This window comes from Xenopus laevis, chromosome 8L, assembly GCF_017654675.1.
Source record: "Xenopus laevis strain J_2021 chromosome 8L, Xenopus_laevis_v10.1, whole genome shotgun sequence".
Lineage (NCBI taxonomy): Eukaryota > Metazoa > Chordata > Amphibia > Anura > Pipidae > Xenopus > Xenopus laevis.
This window is the reverse complement of record NC_054385.1, coordinates 102,226,365-102,249,677: the sequence shown is the minus strand read 5'-3', so window position 1 is coordinate 102,249,677 and position 23,313 is coordinate 102,226,365. Positions and strand designations below refer to the sequence as shown.

Genomic DNA, 23,313 nt, shown 5'->3' with positions numbered 1-23,313 from the left:
TCATCCCGCTGACATCTATTTAACATGATCCCGCTAACTAAGTCTGAGGCAGACATACAACCATGATGATTTTACAAATGTAGATGATGAATACACAATAGCAGATTACAAATATGAATTGTGTGGCAGCCTTCTGGGCCAAAAGTTTCAGAGAAGTCAAGTACTGTTGACAAACTCAAATTGGAAAACAAATAACAAATGGCAAGAATAAAGGTGCTAGTACTTTCATTTCCAGAACTGAACTAAAAGGATATAGGCAATAACTGGTACCCTGTAAAAAAATCGCTCAAGTTTGCAAAACAGCTCAGAGTTTTTGAGAAATGGGCAAGGCTGAGTGCAGATTTAGGACATATTTGGGTGTAATGGGAGAGGTTGGGCTCGGCCCGGTGCATGTATAGCGGTATGGATATATATCTTATTCTTGGCATAGAAAAATAGAGAAACATTGAGCGGCACTCTGGGGCATCATAATTGGCAAGTGTCGGACTGGCCCACTGGGATACCAGGAATAGCCCCGGTGGGCCCAGGTGTCAGTGGACCCTCATGCTGCTAAACATTTGGCCTATTTCATAGCCATTCCTTATTTCTATGAGAACGAAGTGGCTAAATAGATGGAATAAAAGATTATAGTATGTAAATAAAAGAGACTAGGAGAATAACGGTTGAGTGAGGAGAGGAAGAATAATAGTACTATGAGTGGGTCCCTGCTCTAAGATTAATTGGTGGGCCCCTGGTCAAAGGTTTTTCGGTGGACCCCTGGGGTCCCAGTCCAACACTGACTAGGTGCTACAGTTTTATTTTCTAATTTGACACAAATAGCATACTCCTGCAGCTTAGCTGTAACATAAATCTTTCCTCAGCATTCAAAAAGGAATATGATGTACACCTCCTAGTATACTAAACAGTTATGACTTTGCATACATATTTTCTTGGATCTGCGTTCCACAAAACTCTCACAGAAAAGCTTTCAGTCATTAACAAACAGAGCTTGAGAGTGTGAATGAGGCAGCAGCCTTGGGCAAGAGGCAGGCAAGACTAACCCCAAAAGACAGCACACAAAAACACTAAGCAGAAGGAAGGTTCTACATCATCTATATTTAGACCTATACCCAGATGATGGCAAAGTAAAAGAGACAGTTGATTCCACGGTATCTACATGGCAGAATGGTATAAATGACATCTACTCACAGGGGGAAACACAAAATGCAAAAATCAGAATGAAAGACACAAGACAAATTAGCACTGACAAATGACAGACTTTTTGCTGTTTTGTGGGGCAGAAAGAATTCCTCCATATAAGCTTTTATACTAAAAAAAAACCCACTGTGTTACAATATGTATTAGGGAGGATCGCAGTCGTAGTAAAATACACACCACAAACCCCTGGACCCCTATGATATAAATACATTTCTTACATCAAGATTCCAAAGGAAGCGATCACTTTATTAAAACCGGTCATTCCGCTTTAAAATACACACTATCAATAGATCATTAGCATGTATTTACAAAGCATTAACATGTTGGCAGTCCTCTACAATAAATTAGTGTATATGCCGAACATACAGATTTCAAACAAAAATACATCAAGCAACTGATTCAAGATGTTCCTGCCCAACAGAGCTTAGAATAATTATCAATAGTCTGCAGTATCAAAGTCTCAAAATACTTTGCAGGGAAATATTTTTAATCTTCTATATATTAGCTAGCATGTACAAAACACACATCAATGAAACATAAAGAACCAGTTGCTGTTTTCCTGTTATTAAAAGATCTTGAGAGTCTAAGGGCAATGGCACAAACAGCATTATAGCAGTGTTATATTGGAATGTAAAGAATTATCTTATAACTATCTCTTTTTCCAAAAGATTCATGTGAAAAAAAGTTTGGTGCTCCAGAAACTGTCTTAAAAGGAACTTTTCACTTTAAGTACCTAACCCATAAAGGAAGCTTAATATGTTTTGTGATTGTATCGTTTTCTCTCATCTGTCCCCCTCCAGGAAAAGTAATATATATTTGTACTCAATAAATGCTCAAGATAGACTGCCTATTTTCAATATACATGAAGATATTATAAAGCAACAACATCATTTTAGAGTATATTATATATTCAGTATGGTGGATGATGGTTTCCGGTGCCAGTACTGTGCTGGAGAACCTGCGCAAATTGTTGCTGAACAAACGTTTATTTTCTAGTCTATGCATGTTTTGATGCCTTTCTATATACATAGTTACACTAATTAAGACACACTGAAAGCACTGTATTTAATGATATAATGAAAGTTTCTAACAATGACACATTTTCTGTGCCACTCAATTTTTCATTTGCCTGTGGCTTTTATGACATTTTGATGATTTCCAGTAAAGGACAGCATATTTTCTCAAACTATTTTACATGTTCTCCTCCAAAATCCCCTGAGCCCATGGCAAGCAATTAGGTAGAGCCAGCCTGGATTCTCACACATTTGCAACAAGAATGCACAATTCATTCAGGACAATCAACAATTGTATAAATAAATCCGCCTTGAACCATGATAATCCCACAGCAAAAGGCTCCAGAATATGCACAGACCAATTGTTAAAAAATATTTAATTTTCTAGAGGATCTGACTACTAACCTGCTGAACTAAGGAGGACACTGTAATCGGCTCCTCTTTGAAGCACTTTACTTTCAGGCTCCTTCTCAGTTTCTTCATAGCGATCCCAGTTGGAAGTTACTTTCCTCCTGGAGAATCCTGACGACACCTGTTCATCCTCTTCCTGGGGTTCTACAGCCTCATTTCTGCCCTGAAAAAAAAAAAAAAAAAAAGAGATCTTAGGATAGCATTGGTTGAATATGTATTGCTTGAGTCTGAAGTCTTTCTCAAACATTTAATGTAAAGAGATTACAGTGAAGGCAGGTGCAGCATCAAAGATGTGATAAGCCGATTGTTTACTGTCCTTCCACAGGAGCCTGGAGTCATATGGTGCCGTCTTCAAGGAGTATGTTTCATATATTTATTTTTTCTATTACTTAGCCTCGACAGAGCAAAGCACACAGCTGCGGAGGAACTTATTTTGATGTGTTTTCAGAGAAAAGCAATCATTTTCAATAAAGTGTTCATGGCATTCAGCATAAAGAGCAAGTGGCAAAACCACACTGCGTGCGAGATTTCTGATAAATTCCTCCGAAATGTAACCGCTGTTTATTTATCTGGCATGGTATCTCTACAATGTCCAGACATTCTACACTAGCAGCAGTGACCCTGTGTTAGCATGTGTGTCCAAATATTGATTAGGACAAATTAGATATGCAATATCCTTGAATAGTTTGAATCCTATTATGGATTAGTAAAAATTAAATAACAGATTAACTGGGGTTACAAGTAGTAAACTTTCCTGGGATTTTGACTTTCCTGTATCAACACCAATTACGACAATAGTTGATTTATGTAATTTTCTCAGCCAAATGCATGTGGATGTAAATTAATATGTTTTGTGTTGCTGTTGGCCTGATGGACATTACAGAGCAGCCCAATTTCAGTCAGGTCAAATGTCAGTATAATGGAGGAAAGTTACAGTATATGAGAATGCTCAGCTACACTGAGCCGAGCTGAACATTCTAATATACTGTAACTTTCCTCCATTATACATCCAGACATGAACCATCTCAGAATTGGGATGGAGACAGTATTTCAGATTTCAGAGAAGTAAGCTACATTTAAAGTCTAGTCAGCTTCAAGACCCGATCATTTTTTTTTTACCCACCACCTCATTTCAGATTCTGTCTTCCACTGTAGGGTGTAAATTGAAGTGTATTAAAGGAAATCGTCTATGTTTTCTGTAAAGTGGTCAGGGGTGAATTAGTGCCAAGATCAGGCAGGATCAGGAATGAACTACACTGACTTAAAGGATATGTAAAGCCTACATTTTCCTACCATGTATATAAGTTGGGCATAACTTCCCATCAGGTCCGGACTGAGAATTAAAATAGGCCCTGGCATTTCAGGTACACAGAGGCCCAATCAGCCCACACAGAGGCCAAAAAAGGCCCCACCAGCCAACTAAATACTGACTTTCTATTGCACCTTATAGAAGCCCGTCTGGCCTGCTTCCCATCCCAAGCCACATCATTTGTACTGCATATACCCTCTCCATTTTCCAGCACCATCACATTTTCCTAAAACAAAGAGCAGCTTTTACCCAGAGGTCATTTTTCCTCTGACACATCATCAGTTACATTGACATGTGCAAACAGGACATGTATGCTGAATGCAGGTTTACACAGGCACAACATACTTTGATAAAAAGTTCTGCTGAGGTTGAGCATTGTAATAGTTAAGCTGAGCTCAGGAGAGGTGGTTAGGAGAAAAAAATAGGATCAGACAGCTAGAGTTTCTATGGGAACCAGTTATGCTATCTCTTCATTGGCTGTTAGACTGGAGGGTGTGTTTCATAATCTGAGCTGAGAACAACTGAGCATGCCCAATAGCAAACAGCCAAAGCAAATTCCTGAGGGAGGGGGCAGAGTGGGTTAGAGGAGGAGAAGAAATTCTAAGTGATGATGCAGCCTACTGTTAACCTTTTAACAACCAGAGTGGCAGGTATCGAAAGATTTCAAAGAGGCTGTTCACTGATTAAATTTTGTGGGGAGGGTTTACATGTCCCTTAAGATTCCCCCAAAGGTCATAAAAGCATAATCTGAAAACAAGGAATTGATACAAAAGTAAAAAAATATATCACTGGGAAGGATAATTTTACAAACCTTCGGTACAATTCCTTTCAAAAATACACCCAACCCGATATACTAAGCTGCTCCCACAACTCTTTTGTGGATTTCTGAACTGTGCATGCACTCACCTTCAATGAGCCCAGGGGATGGTAAGGAACAGGCAATGAGATGGCAGCTAAGCACTTTGCTGAAAGTACCCTAAGTTGGTGCATATTTTGTAAAGAAGAGGAATGTCGGCTTGCAGGTTAGCAATGAGTCATTAGGGGGTGGCTTACAGATTGATACCCCCAGTGATTTTTACTTTCGCTCTCCTTTAAAGGAGAAGGAAGGGTTCAATCCATGGTGGGGGGCATATATTAGGGCACCCCCCAAGGATTGTAACAACTTTATCCAAAAATAGTGCATGTGCAGTAGAGTTAAAAAGCAAGCTTTTTTTTTTTTTGAAAGTCTGGCTTTTAACTCTACTGACTAAACTCACCCACGCGGAAAAAAAAAAAAGGGGCCGAAGAACCCCAGGCCAATGCAGTTTTCTGCTAACAGGAGGCACCGGCCAAAGGTATCAGTTAAGTCATTACAATACTTGAGGGGTGCCCTAACATTTGGAATCCCCTGTAGATTGGACATTTCCTTCTCCTTTAAGAAATAAATGAGTGAAAATGCGTTGTTCATCTTTTAAGCCACGCAGGGCAAAGGTATGAAAGCCATTGATCTAAATGCCTCACAACCTCCAAACCATATAATACATCTCTCCCTATACCTACGCATCTGTCAGATCAATTACTGAAGAAAACGGTTTAGCTTGTGAGCAAAGATACCCCTTGCACTGCCAGAAAGTCTATAGCTTGAGGTGATAATGCTATATTAGGAAGCTAGAGCATTCTGGCACACATCCAGTGGTTTTATATGACAGCTAAGAAGTAGGTTACACAGCAATGATAATTTGAAAGACTGGAATTATAATAAAGCAGACAAGGGGTACAAAAAGCCAAAAACAGCAGCTTTTGTCTCAGTAACCTTGGATGGACAGCTGTGGTATTCAATGACACTGAATGAGTTACACAGCCAGCTGCTTATTCTGTACAATGCTCTGCTGGTTGCTGAGGTGCTACCAGTGTTAGAGACTTCAATGTCTTGACAGCTTTACAGCTGAAACAATGAGACTGGGAGAGAAGCCCGAGTGATTTGGGATAGAAATGGCGAATAGCTCTCTGAGTCCCTCTTAAGGAAATATCTTTACTAATGACTATGATTACTGAATTACACTCACGCAAAGAAAGTTTTTTTTCATGCAAACAGAGAAACCATATGTCAAACAGGAATCCACTCAACGGTCAGGCATTACCAAGGCTTCTGTTTAATGTGTGGCTACGAACAGCATCTAGTTCTTGCCAAAAGTAAAGAGTAGCAATAATATATACCTCTGATAGGTACAACACGGCTCTTACAAATCAAACAGATTTCAGTACAACAAGTAATTACTGCACCAGTTTCTCAGAAAACATGCAAGTGGTTTCTAAGTAATAATAAATATAACAGGCCAGTGGCATATGCACGTCAGTCTGTGATCAATAGTGTGCGGCACAAATACAGACAGATCCCTGGTACAAATGTAAGACAGATCTGATGAGCATTCCTAGAAATGCCTAAATGTGCAAGAGCTTTCGAATGAATGCACCCGGCATATGAATATCTTACAAATGTAAAGGAAACCATCAGTAAAAGACAACAACATTACGCCTACTCGCTTCTATATATTTCAACACTATACAACTTTTTTCTCCTCTAGCACAACCATTAAAATACCCTTGTCACATCCTCTCTCTCTCCTGCTTTACTTCACAGAGGACATCTCTCCAAACCCTGGCCCCATCAATATACCCATTTGGTTTTAAAGCCCCTTTACCCCTTCTAACCATATTCACATTCCCATTCCCAATCTTCTGAAATGTTAACAAACCTCCAATAATGCATAATCTGTTTAGCTCAAAATAATGCCATCTGTAACAGAAACTTGCCAGGGATTCTCCACGGTTTTTACCTTCTCTTTGAACTCAACCCTTTCTTTTATGACTTTCCATGCCAATATAATGGATCAAATATCACCCCCTTACTGGCAATTATATACAGACCTCCTTATACTCTTTTGTTCACTTGCTACTTTCCCCTAACTTTCAATCATGTCTTTCTTTCTTGCCCTACACTGAAAACCCTGAAATCACCATAGGTGATTTCCAATATTATATTGATGACCTCCTTCACTCTTGGGGTAGAAGTGAAAATTTGAATTTTAGAGTTTTTTCATGGCCAAAACTGTGAAATTCGACTAGGAAATTGTTAAAAATTTTATTTGTGGGTGATAAGGTGTTGTAAAATGGAAGCTTTGAAGTGATTTTTAGAAAGTCAAAACCACTAACTTTACCAAAGATTTACAATTTGGTAGTTTGGAGTAGAAAGACATATCTGCCCAATTTTGGAAGTGTACTTTCCAAAAATACATTTTTCAGTTTTACAGGGGTCGTCATTTCAGACAGAAATAATAAAGCATATGGGGGTATTTTCATTCTGGAGTCCCCTTGGGGTAAACTGGGCATCAAGTTGTTCATTAGATCACTGCTTTTCATATTTAGGATATTTGTTGGTGGTACCTAATAACCTGTGGGAGATAAGATTCTGTAAACTGGAAGCTTTATGGCGGGTTTTTAAAAATTTCAGGGATTTTTATAACTTCAGAAAAGAATGGCAGTTTGGTAGTTTGGAATAAAAAGACACATTTACTCATTTTGTCAGAATGTGTCGTTTACAAAAATGTATGGTTTCTTGGGGTACACCAACTGTTAACATATTAGGCCTTGAAATCTAAAGTATGCAGATTTCTGGAGTGGTGCTTTGGAAATATGGTAATACGGTTTTTTGATATTTACAAGTCAGAAATCTCCATGGGACTTTACATATTAGTTGTAATGTGCTACTTTAAGTTTCTTTAAACTGTTTTACTGAAAAATTTTAGTTTTTTGAGGGTAGTTTTCAGCCAAAACTCGAAAAAGACTAGAATTTTTCAGGGCTTAAAAGTAAAAAGAACTAAAATTTTTCTAAATGTATTATACCCTGATGTTGAAAATAGCTTGATTCAAGATTTTTTTTCATAATTTAGAAAACATTCGAGTTGTGAATTTATTCGAGGTATAAAAAAAAAACTTCACAAACTTGACCTTTGATAAAACTGCCCCTTAAACTAAAAAGGAAAGTTTGGAACAACCCCTTTATCTGAGGTGGAGTAAAATTGTAATGTATATATCCAAAATACAAGCCGCGGCTGGGCTGGGAGAGCAGGAGAAGCGCTCAAGCTCTATTTGTCAAGCTTTTATTTTACTTGTGGTTTAACCCTGCCCATCAACCATTACTGAAGAGCCATAAGATGGCTGCCGTGAACTTGGCAGGACAGAATCTGCCCCGAGGGGTAAGTAAAGAGTTAGGGGCATTTACCCAGGGTAGCAGCTAGGCTGGGGGGAGGAGGGAGGGGAGTATATGTAGGGTAGGGGGGTAGCGTTTTTTTTACTTTATGGTTGAATTCTCCTTTAAGTGTTCTAAAACTTGAATTGCACAATATTTTATTTTCCCAAGTGCTCTGAGGGTGAAATCAAGTTACAGCAAGGGATACAAGATAAATAATAATGCTCACAACAACAGTCCACTTGTCCCCAGGCCGTGTCAGAAGATAATTGTTTAAGATCTATTGTCTAGTCCTGTGAAGGATTGTGGCAACAGGCTCACATACATTATGCCCTTACAACTTCAAATACAGATCATTATGGTGGTCAGTCATCCCAGATAGATCCCACTGTCTTTAAAAGTCTACAACTTAAGATATGATTCAAACATTGTAGGAAGGCCATCACCTATAGCAGGGATCCCCAACCTTATGGACCCGTGAGCAACATTCAGAAGTAAAAGGAGTTGGGGAGCAACACTAGTATGAAAAATGTTCTTGGGGTGCCAAATAAGTGCTGTGATTGGCCATTTGGTAGCCCCTATGTGGATTGTTAACCTACATTGAAGCTCTGTTTGACAGTGCACTTTGTTTTTATACAACCAAAACTTGCCTCCAAGCCTGGAATCCGAAAATAAGTTCCTGCTTTGAGGCCAGTTGGAGCAACATCCAAGGGGTTGGAGAGCAACTTGTTGCTCACGAGCTACTGGTTGGGGACCACTGACCTATAGACTACATTTTAAGCAAATAATTAAAACATTTTAAAAAAACAATTTTCACTGTAATAACAAAACAGTAGCTTATTATTGATCCCAACTAAGCTTCATAAATTCATAAAAAATCATTTTTTTTTAGCAGACTTAAGGTGTATGGATCCATATGCCTTATCCAGAACACCCCAGATCCCAAGCATTCTGGTTAATAGATCCTATTATTAATATTTATTATATATGAAAGGCTATACACACATGTACAAAATAATATACCCCGAAAAAAGGGACTTAAACCTAAGGGGGTTGTTAATTATGGTTCGAGGTGCGTTTTCCATGAAAATTCTAGTTTTCAAGGTTATTTTTCTGGTTAAAAATCATATTTTCAAAAAAATAAATTTTATATTTAATATACCACGACCCTGGAAATAGCTCAAATCCGAAAAAACACGTGTCGAGGTCATGTAGGAGTCAAAGGCCTCTCTTGAACCATTTGAAGATGTTAACAGCCTTCATGATGTTCAAGTTCTTTTTGTAGGGTTTTTCTCGAAAACTCGATCAATTCGAGTGATTCATTTTTTTTTCACCGAAAACTCAATCAATTCGAGCAAATCGTGTTTTTTTTTCTCTGAAAGTTAGACTTTTCAGGTTTCGCAAATCAAACTCGCTGAATCAAGTTTTTTCCATTCAAGTTTTTTTCTTATATAAGAAACCATTCAAGTTGTGAGTTCATTGGAGGTATAAAAACTCTAACATTGACCTTTGATAAATGACCCCCTAAATGTTAGCAGGAAACCATAGCTTATACATGCTAATTTTTTTTACAAAATACCAACAATAATAATGCCAGCTAAGCTTGACCTGCCCACTTATCACTTTACCTCTCTGCTTATATAGTGTGCTTGGGTTATACCATCTACAAGTTAAGGGTTTGGGTAATGTTAATTTACTGTGTTTTTTACTTCATACGGTGCTTTCTTCATTTTATTGCATGCTTATTTTGGTGTAGAATATGAAAATGTGCCTGTTTTGACAGTGTAAGGCTACAACAAATGTATATCAGAATCTGGATATGTATAATGGCCTCCAAAATCACACAGATTTAGTAGTAGTGATGGGGCTTAAGTGACAGCAAGCATGCAGGCTGAGAAAAGATTATACAGTGTGGCTAATGATACATAGGATTCCTATCTACAAAGCTGAAGCTAATGGATAACAGCCTTAAAAGCTTGGTATTTGCATATAAAATAACATTTCACTACAAGCACAAATTCCATCGCTGCATAAAGATGGAAATGTATTAGAAAAAGGCATTGAAGTAGATATAAGCAATAACTACATTCCATTGCCCCTCCTCAGGCCCTTTTTCTATTGGATTCTATCCTTAATGGTCTGTAACATAAGCAAAGTGAAGAGCAGCATTTTAATAGTAGGCTTAGGAAAATAAAAAAAAAGACAAAGTATAGTTATAATGGTTTTCAGCCAATGCTTATTCTAAATATGCAATCCTTTTATATGCAATCCACGCCAAAACAGTCCAAGAGAGGTATACGGCTACCCATGATGTATTAATTGGGTATTAATATTGTGCAGAACCATATAAGCCCAGTAGCTGCACTCTCTTCCTGAGATCTCTAGCTTTATCAGTTAACAAGGCAAGCAAGTAGCAACCCAATGAGCACATATGTTGCCATGCATCAGAATGCATTAAAAAAATGAGTTAATTATGGCTTTAATGATTAAATTGCTTCCAGTTTCTGAAATCTATATCCAAGCCCAGTAGCCGCAGAATCACTGCAGATCTTGGTTATCAGCACTAGCCATTACCTGCAGCTGAGATGCATAAGGTGTATACTGGCATCCAGTGGCCGAAACTAAAGTCACTACAACAAGCTTATTTTCCATCTATGGATGGATGAAGATTTCATTCTTATGCATGAATTCAAGACTACAGGGAAAGAACCTTCTGCTTATAACTGACCACATATTTCACTATAAAAAGGGATACAGCCCGACATAAAAGGGGGTGAATTGTGAGTTGTTAAAGGAACAGTAACATCAAAAAAGGAAATTGTTTTAAAGTAAAATGCAAATATAATGCAGTGTTGTACTGCATTGGTAAAACTGCTGTGTTTGCTTCAGAAACACTACTATTGGTTATATAAATAAGCTGCTGTGTAGCCATGGGGGCAGCTATTCAAAGATGAAAAGGCTCAAGTTACACAGCAGATAGCAGATAAGCTCTGTAGAACATAATGTTATCTGTTATCCACTATTTATCCTGACATATAGCCTTTTTTAAATTCCCGCCATTGCTATTCAGCAGCTTGTTTATATGAACGATAGAAGTGTTTCTGAAGCAAACAGTTTCACCAGTGCAGGGCAACACTACATGATATTTTCATTTCTTTAAAACACTTTCATTTTTTGGTGTTACTGTTCCTTTAAGTAATGGTTAATGTATAATTAGTTTGGCCACTAGGTGGCAGTGAGTCATAAGTTGAACTGTGAAAGTTGTTGGTACTATAGAGTGAATAGAGCATACAGGAACAGGAAATACAGTGGCCATTCTGGCAGTGATAGAGGAAGCGACAGTAGTCTTTGTTAGGAAGAGGTGAGGATAAAAGTTTGTGCCGCTGTCTACCGGTTATGAAGGAGTCACAGCAATAAACTAAAAAAATAAACTGTTTAAGAAAAAGTCTTCCATACCTTGTGTAATAAGGTTACAGGTAGCTTCCCCATAACTGTTCTGGTCACTACATGTAAGCAATGAAGTAAGCTAAAAGGACCTGCTTGGCAGGCATATTATTTTTTTTAAATTAGGTAGAGCAATTGTAAACTGGGCAGACAAGGAGTGATTTTTTCACATGGAAATTATTGTTACCCATTGGTCAGGGCAACAAAGACATCACTCAAGAGGGAAAGAAAACCTTCCAAACACTGTTTTACGTTCAGGTGCATTCACCAGTCCATTCACAAAAGAGGACTTTTTTCAAATGCAATTTATTTTTGACCAGGGTTGTATTAACTTGATTTAAGTTAAGTATGATGTAGAGTGATATTCTAAAACAATTTGCTATTGGTTTTCCGAACAATTTACAGCTGGATTTTTTTTTTAGGGTTTGTGGTTTTTGAGTTATTTAGCATGTGTTCAGCAGCTCTCTGGTTTGCAATTTACGCTGGTTATATCTGGTTGCTAGGGTCCAAATTAGCCTAGCAGCCATGCACTGATTAAAGAGACTGGAATATGAAGAAGGAAAGGGCCAGAACAGAAATAAAAAGTAAAAATAGCAATGAAATGTAGAAATAACAATACATTTGTAGGCTTTCAGAGCATTTGTCCTTAGATGGGGTCAGTGACCACCGTTTGAAAGCTGGGAAGAGTCAGAAGAAGGCAAACTGAAAAGTTACTTATAATTAGACATTCTATAACATGCTAAAGTTAACTTAAATGTCCATATGTGGTGTTTCAATCTAACAGCTCAGTAATCCAGGTGTAGCATCTGCACTACTTCAACTGCTACATTTGTTTATACATCCTTTAGCTCTTTCTGTAGAACATTAGCAATTATTGTACAAATTATTAAAGCTGCCTTTAAAGAAACAAAAAACAACCCTACCCCCCTCCCCTTACGTAACCCCCCCCCCACCAACCTAGCTGCCCCCGGGCAAATGCCCCCAACATTTTACTTACCCCTCCGTGCAGATTCTGTCCAGCGGAGTTCACGGGCACCATCTTCAGACGCTTTGGTAATATTCGGAATGAGACCGGCAATTTTCATGATTTTTGGCGCATTTGCAATTGTCGCTAAACAAAAAAATTACTCCAACTGCACATGCGCCGATTCGACTGTCTCATTGTGAAGATTAGTGAAGAGAAGAAGATGGTGCCCGTGAACTCTGCTGGACAGAATCTGCACTGAGGGGTAAGTAAAAAGGTAGGGGCATTTGCCTGGGGAGGGGGCAGCTGTTCTATTTGCTCCCTGGATGCAGGGGGGGAAACTATAGAGAAAGCAGACCCTATAACTGCAGAGAGGTATAGGGGCCCAGTGTGACATTGTGAAAGTTTGTTATGATAATCTCCTGTTCTTAAAGTTTTGGGGGTGCCTTAAAGAATTGCTTAACTTAGCAACCAGGCTAAGAGAGGAGATGCTCTGAATAAAAAGATAAGAAATAATTAATTATAATAAAATTGTAAGCTCACAAAGCATTTTTTTTTTGGTTGCTGGGGTCAGTGACCCATTTAAAAGCTAGAATGATGCAGTAGAGGAAGGCAAATAACTTAATGAACTCAGTAAAGTTGCTAAGAATTGAACATTCAACAACATACTTAAGGTGGTCATACATGTAGAGATCCGTTTGTTTGTTGATTTCTCCCCGATATGCCCACATTGAGGTGGGCGATATCAGGCTGATCCTAACGTGGGCACTAGGGCCCAATGATCGGATCATATTGCAGCCAACACAGGCGGTCAGATCACGGGACCGCATCAACGAAGAGATGTGGCTGCGATCCAACTGGATTTTTAATCTTGCCCAGGAGATTATCAAAAAACACTTATCTAGAATCATTGGTGTGTGACTAAAGAGGTTGTTCACCTTCCAAACACCTTTTTAGTTTACTTGTTTTATAATTGTTCACCAGAAATAAAGACTTTTTTATTTGCTTTCCATTTTTCACTGTTTTTCCAAAGTGTAATGTTTAAAGTTTGTGTCTCTGGTGTTGGAGTCAGCTCAATAATTCAGGCGCAGACTCTAAACTGTTACAGTTCTACGACATTTAGTTGATACATTTCTCAGAGTTAGCAACTATTGTATCAAGTCTAACAGCTGCCTGTTATGAAACCCAGAGATGCTGCTCAGCAGGGACAAATATATGCAATGTATCAACTAAATGTATCAACAGTTGCAGAGTCAGTGACCCCCAGAGCTGCTTTAAGGTGGCCACACACGGAGAGATCCACTTGTTTGGCGTAGGCAATATTGGGCTGACCGATCGTGGGCCCTAGGGCCCAACGATCAGATCCTAACGATGGCTAACGGGCGGTCGGATCGCAGGACCACATCAATGAACAGATGCAGCCGTGATCCGATGGGATTTTTAGTCCTATCCGATCGACATCTGGCTGACTTTCGGGCAGATATCGATCGGGGAAGCCCGTCGGAGGGCCCCATACACGGGCCAATAAGCTGCCGACACTGTCTGTCGTCAGCTTTTATCGGCCCGTGTATGGCCACCTTTAGATAGACAAAAGAAGGTGACAAATTAAAATTACATTTTAATATTAAAAAAGTCACACGTAGAAAATAAAAAGTGAATGTGAACCAATCTGGAACCAATTGAACTGAGAAAAAAAAGTGTTGGCAGGTGAACAACCCCTTTGACTATTGTATATTAAACATTGGTACAACCAGGTGTTGGCACAAATCATATCACCACATTAACATTCAATATTCCAGTGTATTATATAAAACAGCCGAGCATAGTATTACTAGCAAGCCGCTACAAGACTGCTACCCATAAATGCCACAGAGCAGCCAATGTGACACAGTTCCCGCCATTCGGCAGAGCTGCACGTCCACCCTCTGAGTAGCTATTGCTACGAGTCAGTCAGCTAGGAGCCAGTCAGAGTTGTTTGTGGCAATAAAAACACAGCGTATAGCTTGAACATTGTTCCAGGCAAACTAGGGACCGGTTAGTAGATGTAAGCAAGTAATAAGGTGCCTAGACACTAAGAAATCACTAAACATTGGAGCAAAGTTCTACTTCACAGCTGCTCAGAGGGGCGGCGCCATAACTCACTGAACTCCCACCCCTTCCGGTCTTCACCTCAACTCTGGGTTGTGAAGGCTCAGCGCGCTCGCGATCTGCTCCCCAGCCGCCCCTGTATCCTCTGCCACTGTGCGCGGGTCCACCCCTGTCACCTCCACGTCCTCGCTCTCCCCAGGGCCTTCTCCGACCGCCGCCTCCCCTTCTGTGTCTTCCGCGGCCCCGCTCCATGTGTTCGGTATCGGTTGGTGCAGCCACCAATTACTTCCCGTTGCTCCGTCACCTCTGGGTTGTAGAAAAGGGAGTCGATGGGAAATAGTTCCCACTAGAAAAGCGCAGCATGATTCATGAAACATTGGTTCCGGGTAGTGGCGCGAAGTATCGACAGATAATAAACATTTTTACTTCAGTTTGCTGTAGGCACATCTTCATAGCTGCTCCTAGTGGAAAATACAGTTTCGGGATCATTTATTACGACAGTAGTTTAAGCGAAATTAAAAATATCATTTGACAAACTATTGTGGTGCTAGGGTGTGCCACCTTAAAAAAGATACCTCAATGCATATCTATGATCAGTTGCCATACTTGGCACCTTTTATTTCCTACGTGATGTCTTTTTTGCCCTGACCAATGGGTGCCAATAATTTCTGGAAAAAAATACCGCCCTTTCTATATATTTATCTTTTTTCCCTATTAATAACATTGGGATCAACCATCATTTTTACCACCCAGGCCAAGTGGCAACCCTAACCATAAGCCACACCCATTGTTATAATAACATACCTCCCAACATACTGGAAACGGAAAGAGGGATAAAAAAATTAGGACATTTTTTGACCACGCCCTTGTGTGGCCACACCCCCTAATTACCATGGCCATTTTACAAAATTTTCCAGGTTATGAAAGTTTGAACACATTTCTGAACACATTTCTGTAGTTTTTATGTTTTATTACAGTTTTACTAATGAAGGTGAATTGCCCTTTAAGCTGTCAGTCTAACTTCTCCCAAGGGATAAAACTGTTACAAATGTATCTTAAGTATCTATTCTGGGCTCTCTGCCTAGAGCCAATTAAGTTAGAAACATTGTATCTTTTTTGGCTGTTCAGTGCAGAGATATCGGGACTTTCCAGCACAAACGCAGGACTGCGGGTTGAGCTGTCAAAAGAGGGACTGTCCCGCTCAAAACGGGACAGTTGGGAGGTATGTAATAAGCCTCATGCACTAATACTTTCTGGTTTCACCCACTTTAAAGCAAAATCATTTTGCTATTTCCATTTTGCTTTTTCCTTCTAATGAACAGTATAATGCCCAGTATGCATAGATTTACCTAAGTATGTGACCTGTAGGGACCCCAAAAAGAAAATTGTGCATATGATTTTTCTTGGCAGTCAGTCCAGCTTCTGCAAACACAGCACCTTGCCTTTGTATTGTGTCATAACAACCCCATCATATTCTATATAACCCAAGATTATTTCATATACAGTATATCATTCTCTCACTATTACTTAATCTGCTGCTGTTTGGTACCTTCATTTTCTCTTTTTGTTTCACCTGTTTTCCTCTCCTTTTCTCTAAAATCCTCTCTGATGCCTCCACCTTCTTTATCTGTTAAACGCTTCTCTATCTCTTCTCGGTTTCTCTCCCAGAAATCTTTTCTCTCCTTTTTTCTTCTATATATTTAACTATATTTTATTTTACCTCTGCATTTTATTTGCATTCAGAAGTGGAGAGGAGCAAAAGAAAGTTTCAGGATTCAAAACTCTTGCATCCCCTCTGAGGGGATACTATTTCACAAAAATAAAGAAGTGAAGGGATGGCATCCCTCCCCAAATCCAGCACTGGTTTTATTATTACAGAGAAAAAGGAAATCATTTTTAAAAATTTGAATTATTTGATTAAAATGGAGTCTTTGAGAGACAGTCTTCCTGTAATTCAGAACTTTATGGATAACAGGTTTCTGGATAACTATATGACAACACAGGTGTAACAGTTTCTCTGCTATTGTTCAATGACTAAAACAGCAGATAAAGATTTAGTTTAAAGTAGCTTTCACCCCAGCTATTGCTATATAACCCCAATGGAGCATCATGGCAACTGTTGGTTATCCAAAGTACTGTAAAGCCCACAAACATGCGCGCGTGCAAAGGAGCGATGGGAAGCTGTGCTCCCCGGAAAGCAGCTGTGCAGCATGCCGCCCCTAATATTTTGCCATCCTAGGCCCGGGCCTTTGTGGCCTCGCCACAAATCCGGGCCTGTGTGTTCCACTATCCTACTGCTGCCTGTGTGGATTTACATGTGACTGTGGATTTCCCCCTTTTAGAAATATGATGCATGTAGGGTTGCCACCTGGCCGGTGTTGCTTGATGCCAATGTTATTTATTGGGAAAAAACATAAAAATATAGGAAGGTATTTTTAACATAATAGCCAGAACACTACTTCCTGCTTTTCAGCTCTATAACTCTGAGTTAGTCAGTGACTTGAAGGGGGACCACATGGTACATAACTGTTCAGTGAGTTTGCAATTGATCCTCAGCATTCAGCTCAGATTCAAAAGCAACAGATATGACCCATGTGGCCACCCCTCAAGTCTCTGATTGGTTACTGCCTGGTAACCAGGGTAACCAGTCAGTGTAAACCAAGAGAGCTGCAAAGCAGGAAGTAATGTTCTGGCTAGTATGTTAGACTACTACTATCCAGTCACTCCAGCCTTTATATATTACATTTTTGCCTAACTAACTATATAAGAAATATTTTTTATTTTGCACAGCCTGTCTATTTACCCAGTTTTTACACTGAACATTTCCAAATTACCCTAGCAACCATGCATTGATTTGAATAAGATACTGCAATATGAATAGGAGAGGCCTGAATAGAAGGATCAGTAATAAAAAGTAACAATAACAATACATCTGTAGCCTTAGAGAGCATTTGTTTTTTAGGGCTCTTACAGATGAGCGTTTTTACCTGCGCTCCCCTGCGTTCCGTTTTTCTGCGTTCAGCCGCAGGGGAGCGCAGTAATAGACGCATTACATTTTTTCCAATGGGGCTGTACTCACACAGTTGCGTGTAGGCGCCGAATGCAGGAAAAATGCAGCATGTTGTGTCTCAACCTGCGTTGGCGCCTACACACGCCTGTGTGAGTACAGCCCCATTGAAAAAAATGTAATGTGTCTTTTCCTGCGCAGAAAAACGGAACGCAGGGGAGCGCAGGTAAAAACGCTCGTCTGTAAGAGCCCTTAGAATGGAGTCAGCGATGCCCATTTGAAAGCTGCAAACAGGCAGAAAAAAAGTCAAATAACCATAAAACTATAAAAAATAAATAATGAAAACCAACTGCAAAGTAGCTTAGAATTGGCCGTTCTATTACATAATAAAAGTCACCTTAAAGGTGAACCACCCCTTTAAAGGAGACATTTTGTGTAAAAAATAAGAACATAACGAATGCATTATACTCATTTATATATAGTAGAATTGTGCTTAAAAAAGTAGTGTTTCAGGTTGATTTATTGAATATTTCTGCAAAAACCTTAATAATCTCTCCCTTTTCTTCCACTTCCTGCTCCCTGAATTCCCAGGCTGTACAGGGGAGCCAGTGGCTCACTGCACTGTAGGACAGGAACCAATCAGCAGCTAGCAGGACCTGATAGGGAACTGAAGCCCTGCTTGTGTGACGGCAGGCTGTGATTGGCTGTCCCCTTCCTACTGTGCTTCTGGCAGGAACAATTAGGACATGCCCACCCCTCATTTGAAACATGGACAGGGACCAGTGAACATCTATCAGGAGCTTCAGCAAAGGGGCCTATATATCCACTTTAAGAGCATTGTGTGATACATTCCAGTATTTTCCACAGCATTCTGTGTAGTGATTGGTCTAAGTCTAGGGTTCCCGACCTTTTTCTTCCTGTAAGCTACATTCATATGTAAAAATAATTTGAAGAACAACACAAGCAGCCTGGGGCTGCCAAATAAGAGCTCTTATTGGTGATTTGATAGCCCCTATGTGTACTGGCAGCATACAGGAGGCTCTGTTTGGCAGTATACATGGTGGTTCTTATGCAACTAAACTTTGCCTTCAAGACAAAAATTTAAAAAACAAGATTTTAAGGCACATCCTACTTTCCGGTATATTTATTACAGAGAATGGATAATGAGCATATTAACCCCAGACGAGTCAGTGTAATCACTAAATAAAATAGATAACAGGCATTTTAACCCAAGACACGCCAGTATATTTATTACAGAAAATGAATAATCTGCATATTGACCCAAGATATGCCAGTATAAATTTGTACTGCAAATGGATAATCGGCATATTAACCTGAGATGTGAATTGCTACAGAACATTGATAACCTGCATATTAACCCCCCGATGAACCAGTATAATTACTCAAGAAAATGGGTAATCTGCATGTTAATCCAAAATATGTCATTATAATTACAACTGGAAATGGATAATCAGCATATTAACTTCAGAAGTGCCAGTATAACTATAATTATTCCAAGAAATGGATAATCAGACATGCATAATGACTGTAGAAATGGCCAATGAGCACTCCGTTAACTCCAGACATTCCAGTAAGATGAATGCAGAAATCGGTAGATTGGAAACATTCCCTCACCTACACCTGCTCAAGCAGAAAACAATACCAAAGTTTTTCTTTTCTGCTGCTTTCATGCTGCTTCTCTCCCTCCCTCCCTCTGCCTCACTCATGTAAACAATCCAAGATGGCAACGTGTTCCACAGTGGAATGCACAGCCCTCTTGGGTTTTTTTTCTCAAGTACCAAGGACAAGTAGGGCAAGTGGGGCATTTAAACAGTGATCTGGGATAGGGGCTGTGAGTAGGGTTTCCACCTTTTCTGGAAAAAAATACCGGCCTTCCTATTAATAACATTGGGCTCAAGGATAATTTTTACCGGCCAGGTGGCAACCCTAGCTGTGAGGTATGCAATATTCCAGGGGGAGACAAGTGCCCCCCCTGCCCCTATTTGCAGACACCCATGTCCATAGGAAAAGAAATAGCTGTAAAGTATTTAGGGTAGATGTATATTATAAAATGTCCCTTATTACATACAGCTTACAGTCAAAGTTGTTACTATATTAATGTACTTTAGTGGGCTATTTATTCTATATATTATGTTATCAGGAGTTGTATTAAATACAAATTATCATGTCATAGAACAGATTCTGTGCTCTGGGGCAGACAGTGGGAGGGTATAGTGATCCCTTGGCTTCTGAGTCAGAGCCCTGTGTATTAACCCACTGAGCCATTCCTTCTTCTTCTTGAATTTTGTCTTTGAACATTCTTTTAATTAGGATCTTTCTATGACATTCAATCTTAGTCACTGGAGACTGCATGTAGAAAGCTGCCACCAGTTCAATAGTGCATAGCTTGCTAGAAAAATGCGGTCATTCAGAAGCAGATGTGGGAATTGGGAAATAATGATCCTTCTTTAAAGAGACATTGTGTGTCCTCCCCCGTAATAATTATTATACCGTTGCCCTTAATTTATCATACCTTCCTGACTCAGTCGTGGTCTTTCTTCTGATGGAGTATTTAGCTGATTTTAACTATGAATTTTCTAACATTTCCAGTATAAATTGCCTGTCTAATGCAAATGGCAAATATGGATGATTAGCCGGAGCAGTAGAGGCTTCAGCAAACTCAAGACTATTTAAAGGAATTCTGTCATGGTGTAGTTTTTATTTCTAAATGACACTGTTTCCATTACAAATAATTCACTCTAGCATATACAATAGTATTCCTGAACCAACTAGGTGGGGCATGGGAGCATTGTTAGCAATGCATGTGTCAGGGTGCTGTTATCTTCCCATTGTTCTACTGAGGGAGAAAGGGAATATCACTCCAACTTGCAGTGCAGCAGTAAAGTTTATGAGAGCACAAGTCACATGACTGAGGGACCAGGGTAACTAACAACATGCCTAGCTTCATGTCAGATTTCAAAATTAAATATAAAAAAACTCCTATGCACATTCACAAAAAGATGAGCAAACCCCAAAACTGCAAGTTACACACCGTGTTTCAAGACCCACAATCTTTTTACAGTGTGATTACAGCAGAATAAAGATCTAAAAGTAATAACACTCAGTTTGCACCAAACACACCACTATCAGACAGTTCAGGGGTAATGACACAGATATAGGTCTCTGTGGATGATTACCGAAGCTCTGCCTGGTTCTTGAACAAAGGTGCGTGAGAGTTCAGCAGGACAAGTGGGAGATGGATAATCCCATTAACTGTCGGACCATTTAGAGATGTTTTTATTACTCAGAAATTGGTATTATAGCATCTGTTATATCTGCACGAAGCTTATTTTGTCACCTCATCAGTTGGCGATATCACATGTTCCCTACTTGACTTTTACTTCACCTACAATATTGCAGAACATTGCTGGTAGCTATCTCTGAGCAAATAAAACCTATTTCCCCCAGTAAGAGACCATGCATTATCCTTAGACAGCACATTATCTATGCGTTTAATGGATTCCCATTCTATGGATCATTTACGTTTTATCTGCAGGAGGTATCTGTTTACTCTATTGTTGCCTTAAGTGCTACATCCAATAATAAAAGAGTATGTAGGTGCAATGTAACGCCATAAGCATCTGATACTGATGGGCTAAGGAAACATCCATCAATGGGGCTATACTGGTTTTGGAAAAACATTAAGATTGGCATTGAAATCTACAGGGCTTGCACTGTACAAACACAAGGGGAGTTAATTGTGCGTCAAGGAGATCTATGATGAGAAGATGGGCCAGCTGTGAGGAGCATCTGGAGTACGGTTTAAGTTTAGAGATGACGTGTGGGAAGACTGGCAATCTATGTATGTAATATGACATGTCTGAAAGTTTTATGTACTGGAGGATGGGGCAAGCTGCAGGGTGGAGACAGGAGATTAATTACAGCAGATGGGTAGAACAGACAGTTGTGGGGTATGGGGAAGTCACGGAACAAAATGACAGCTGTGAAACTTAAGGACAATGCTGCAGTGAAAACCAGCTGTGATTATACATACTGTATATATATAGGGACAATCATATAAGGGATGAATGGATAAAACCACTGTTAAAAATAGATAGATATTATGGTGAACAAAATAATACAATGTTTATAACCAGACATTTGAGAGATCATGAGGTAAGGCCTCATCTGGAGTATGCAGTGCAGTTTTGGACTCCAGTCCTTAAGAGGGATATAAATGAGCTGGAGAGAGTGCAGAGACTAAGTGCAACTAAACTGGTTAGAGGGACGGAAGACTTAAATTATGAGGGGAGACTGTCAAGGTTGGGGTTGTTTTCTCTGGAAAGGGGACATGATTACACTTTACAAGTACATTTATCGGACATTATAGACAAATAGCAGGGGACCTTGTTACCCATAAAGTGGATCACCGTACCAGAGGCCACCCCTTTAGACTAGAAGAAAAGAACTTTCATTTGAAGCAACGTAGGGGGTTCTTCACAGTGAGGACAGTGAGGTTGTGGAATGCACTGCCGGGTGATGTTGTGATGGCTGATTCAGTTAATGCCTTTAAGAATGGCTTGGATGATTTTTTGGACAGACATAATATCAAAGGCTATTGTGATACTAAGCTCTATAGTTAGTATAGGTATGGGTATATAGAATTTAATTAAAAGTAGGGAGGGGTGTATGTATGGATGCTGGGTTTTCATTTGGAGGGGTCGAATTTGATGGACTTTGTCTTTTTTCAACCCAATTTAACTGTGTAACTATGTAACTATGTCTAAATGCAAGTGTGCAGTGAAGTTTTAACGTTAACAAATATTTACTATATTATTAACCATTTTACCATTGCATGTGATTTTAACATGAGGCTTTCAACCTAACATGTTTTTTTCTGCTGTAAACTACACACACATGGCTGTGGGTCAAAGACTGATTTAGTCTTAAAACAGAAAAAGGTATCCAAGTGTCACTGTTCACCCTCCTCTGCCGGTCAATATCCGTTCTCCTTCGGAAAGTCAATAAATTTCTGAGTAAAAAAACCAGCGCTAAAAGCTTTGAGGGGAAAAAAGCAAAAAGATGGTAATATATAGTGTAGTATTTCCCTTTAAATAAAAACTGACCCCACCTGCGAAGGAGTGAAACTCCTAAAGAAACCTGTGACACAAAGGGTGTTTTTATTTAAAGGGAAATACTACACTATATATTACCATCTTTTTGCTTTTTTCCCCTCAAAGCTTTTAGCGCTGGTTTTTTTACTCAGAAATTCAAAGACTGATTTAACCTGGTCTAACACGTTACTTATTTGCAGCAGTTAGAAAATGTTTGTTTAAGAAGCTCACAAATCCATTTCAATGTGACAAATCTAAAGGGGTGGTTCACCTTTACGTGAACTTTTAATATGTTATAGAATGGCTAATTCTAAGCAACTTTTCAATTGGTCTTCATTATTTATTTTTTTATCGTTTTTAAATTACTTGTCTTCTTCTTCTGACACTTTCTAGCTTTCAAATGGGGGTCACTGACCCCTTTAAAAACAAATGCTCTGTAAGGCTACAAATTTATTGTTACTTTTTATTAGGGATGCACCGAATCCACTATTTTGGATTCGGCCAAACCCCCGAATCCTTTGTGAAAGATTCGGCCAAA

At 39.3% G+C, this 23,313-nt stretch overlaps 2 protein-coding genes across 3 annotated transcripts in view; one reads left to right on the top strand and one right to left on the bottom strand.

Annotated features, from left to right (window-relative positions):
- Positions 1-14,940, bottom strand: part of aven.L (apoptosis, caspase activation inhibitor L homeolog) — a 199,242-nt gene extending 184,302 nt beyond the window's left edge. Inside the window, 2 exon segments of the mRNA NM_001097152.1 lie at positions 2,616-2,784; positions 14,736-14,940. Coding sequence (NP_001090621.1) covers positions 2,616-2,784; positions 14,736-14,906 — 340 coding nt within the window. The 5' untranslated portion in view covers positions 14,907-14,940.
- Positions 1-23,313, top strand: part of chrm5.L (cholinergic receptor, muscarinic 5 L homeolog) — a 105,791-nt gene that overhangs the window by 69,344 nt on the left and 13,134 nt on the right. The window lies entirely within an intron of this gene.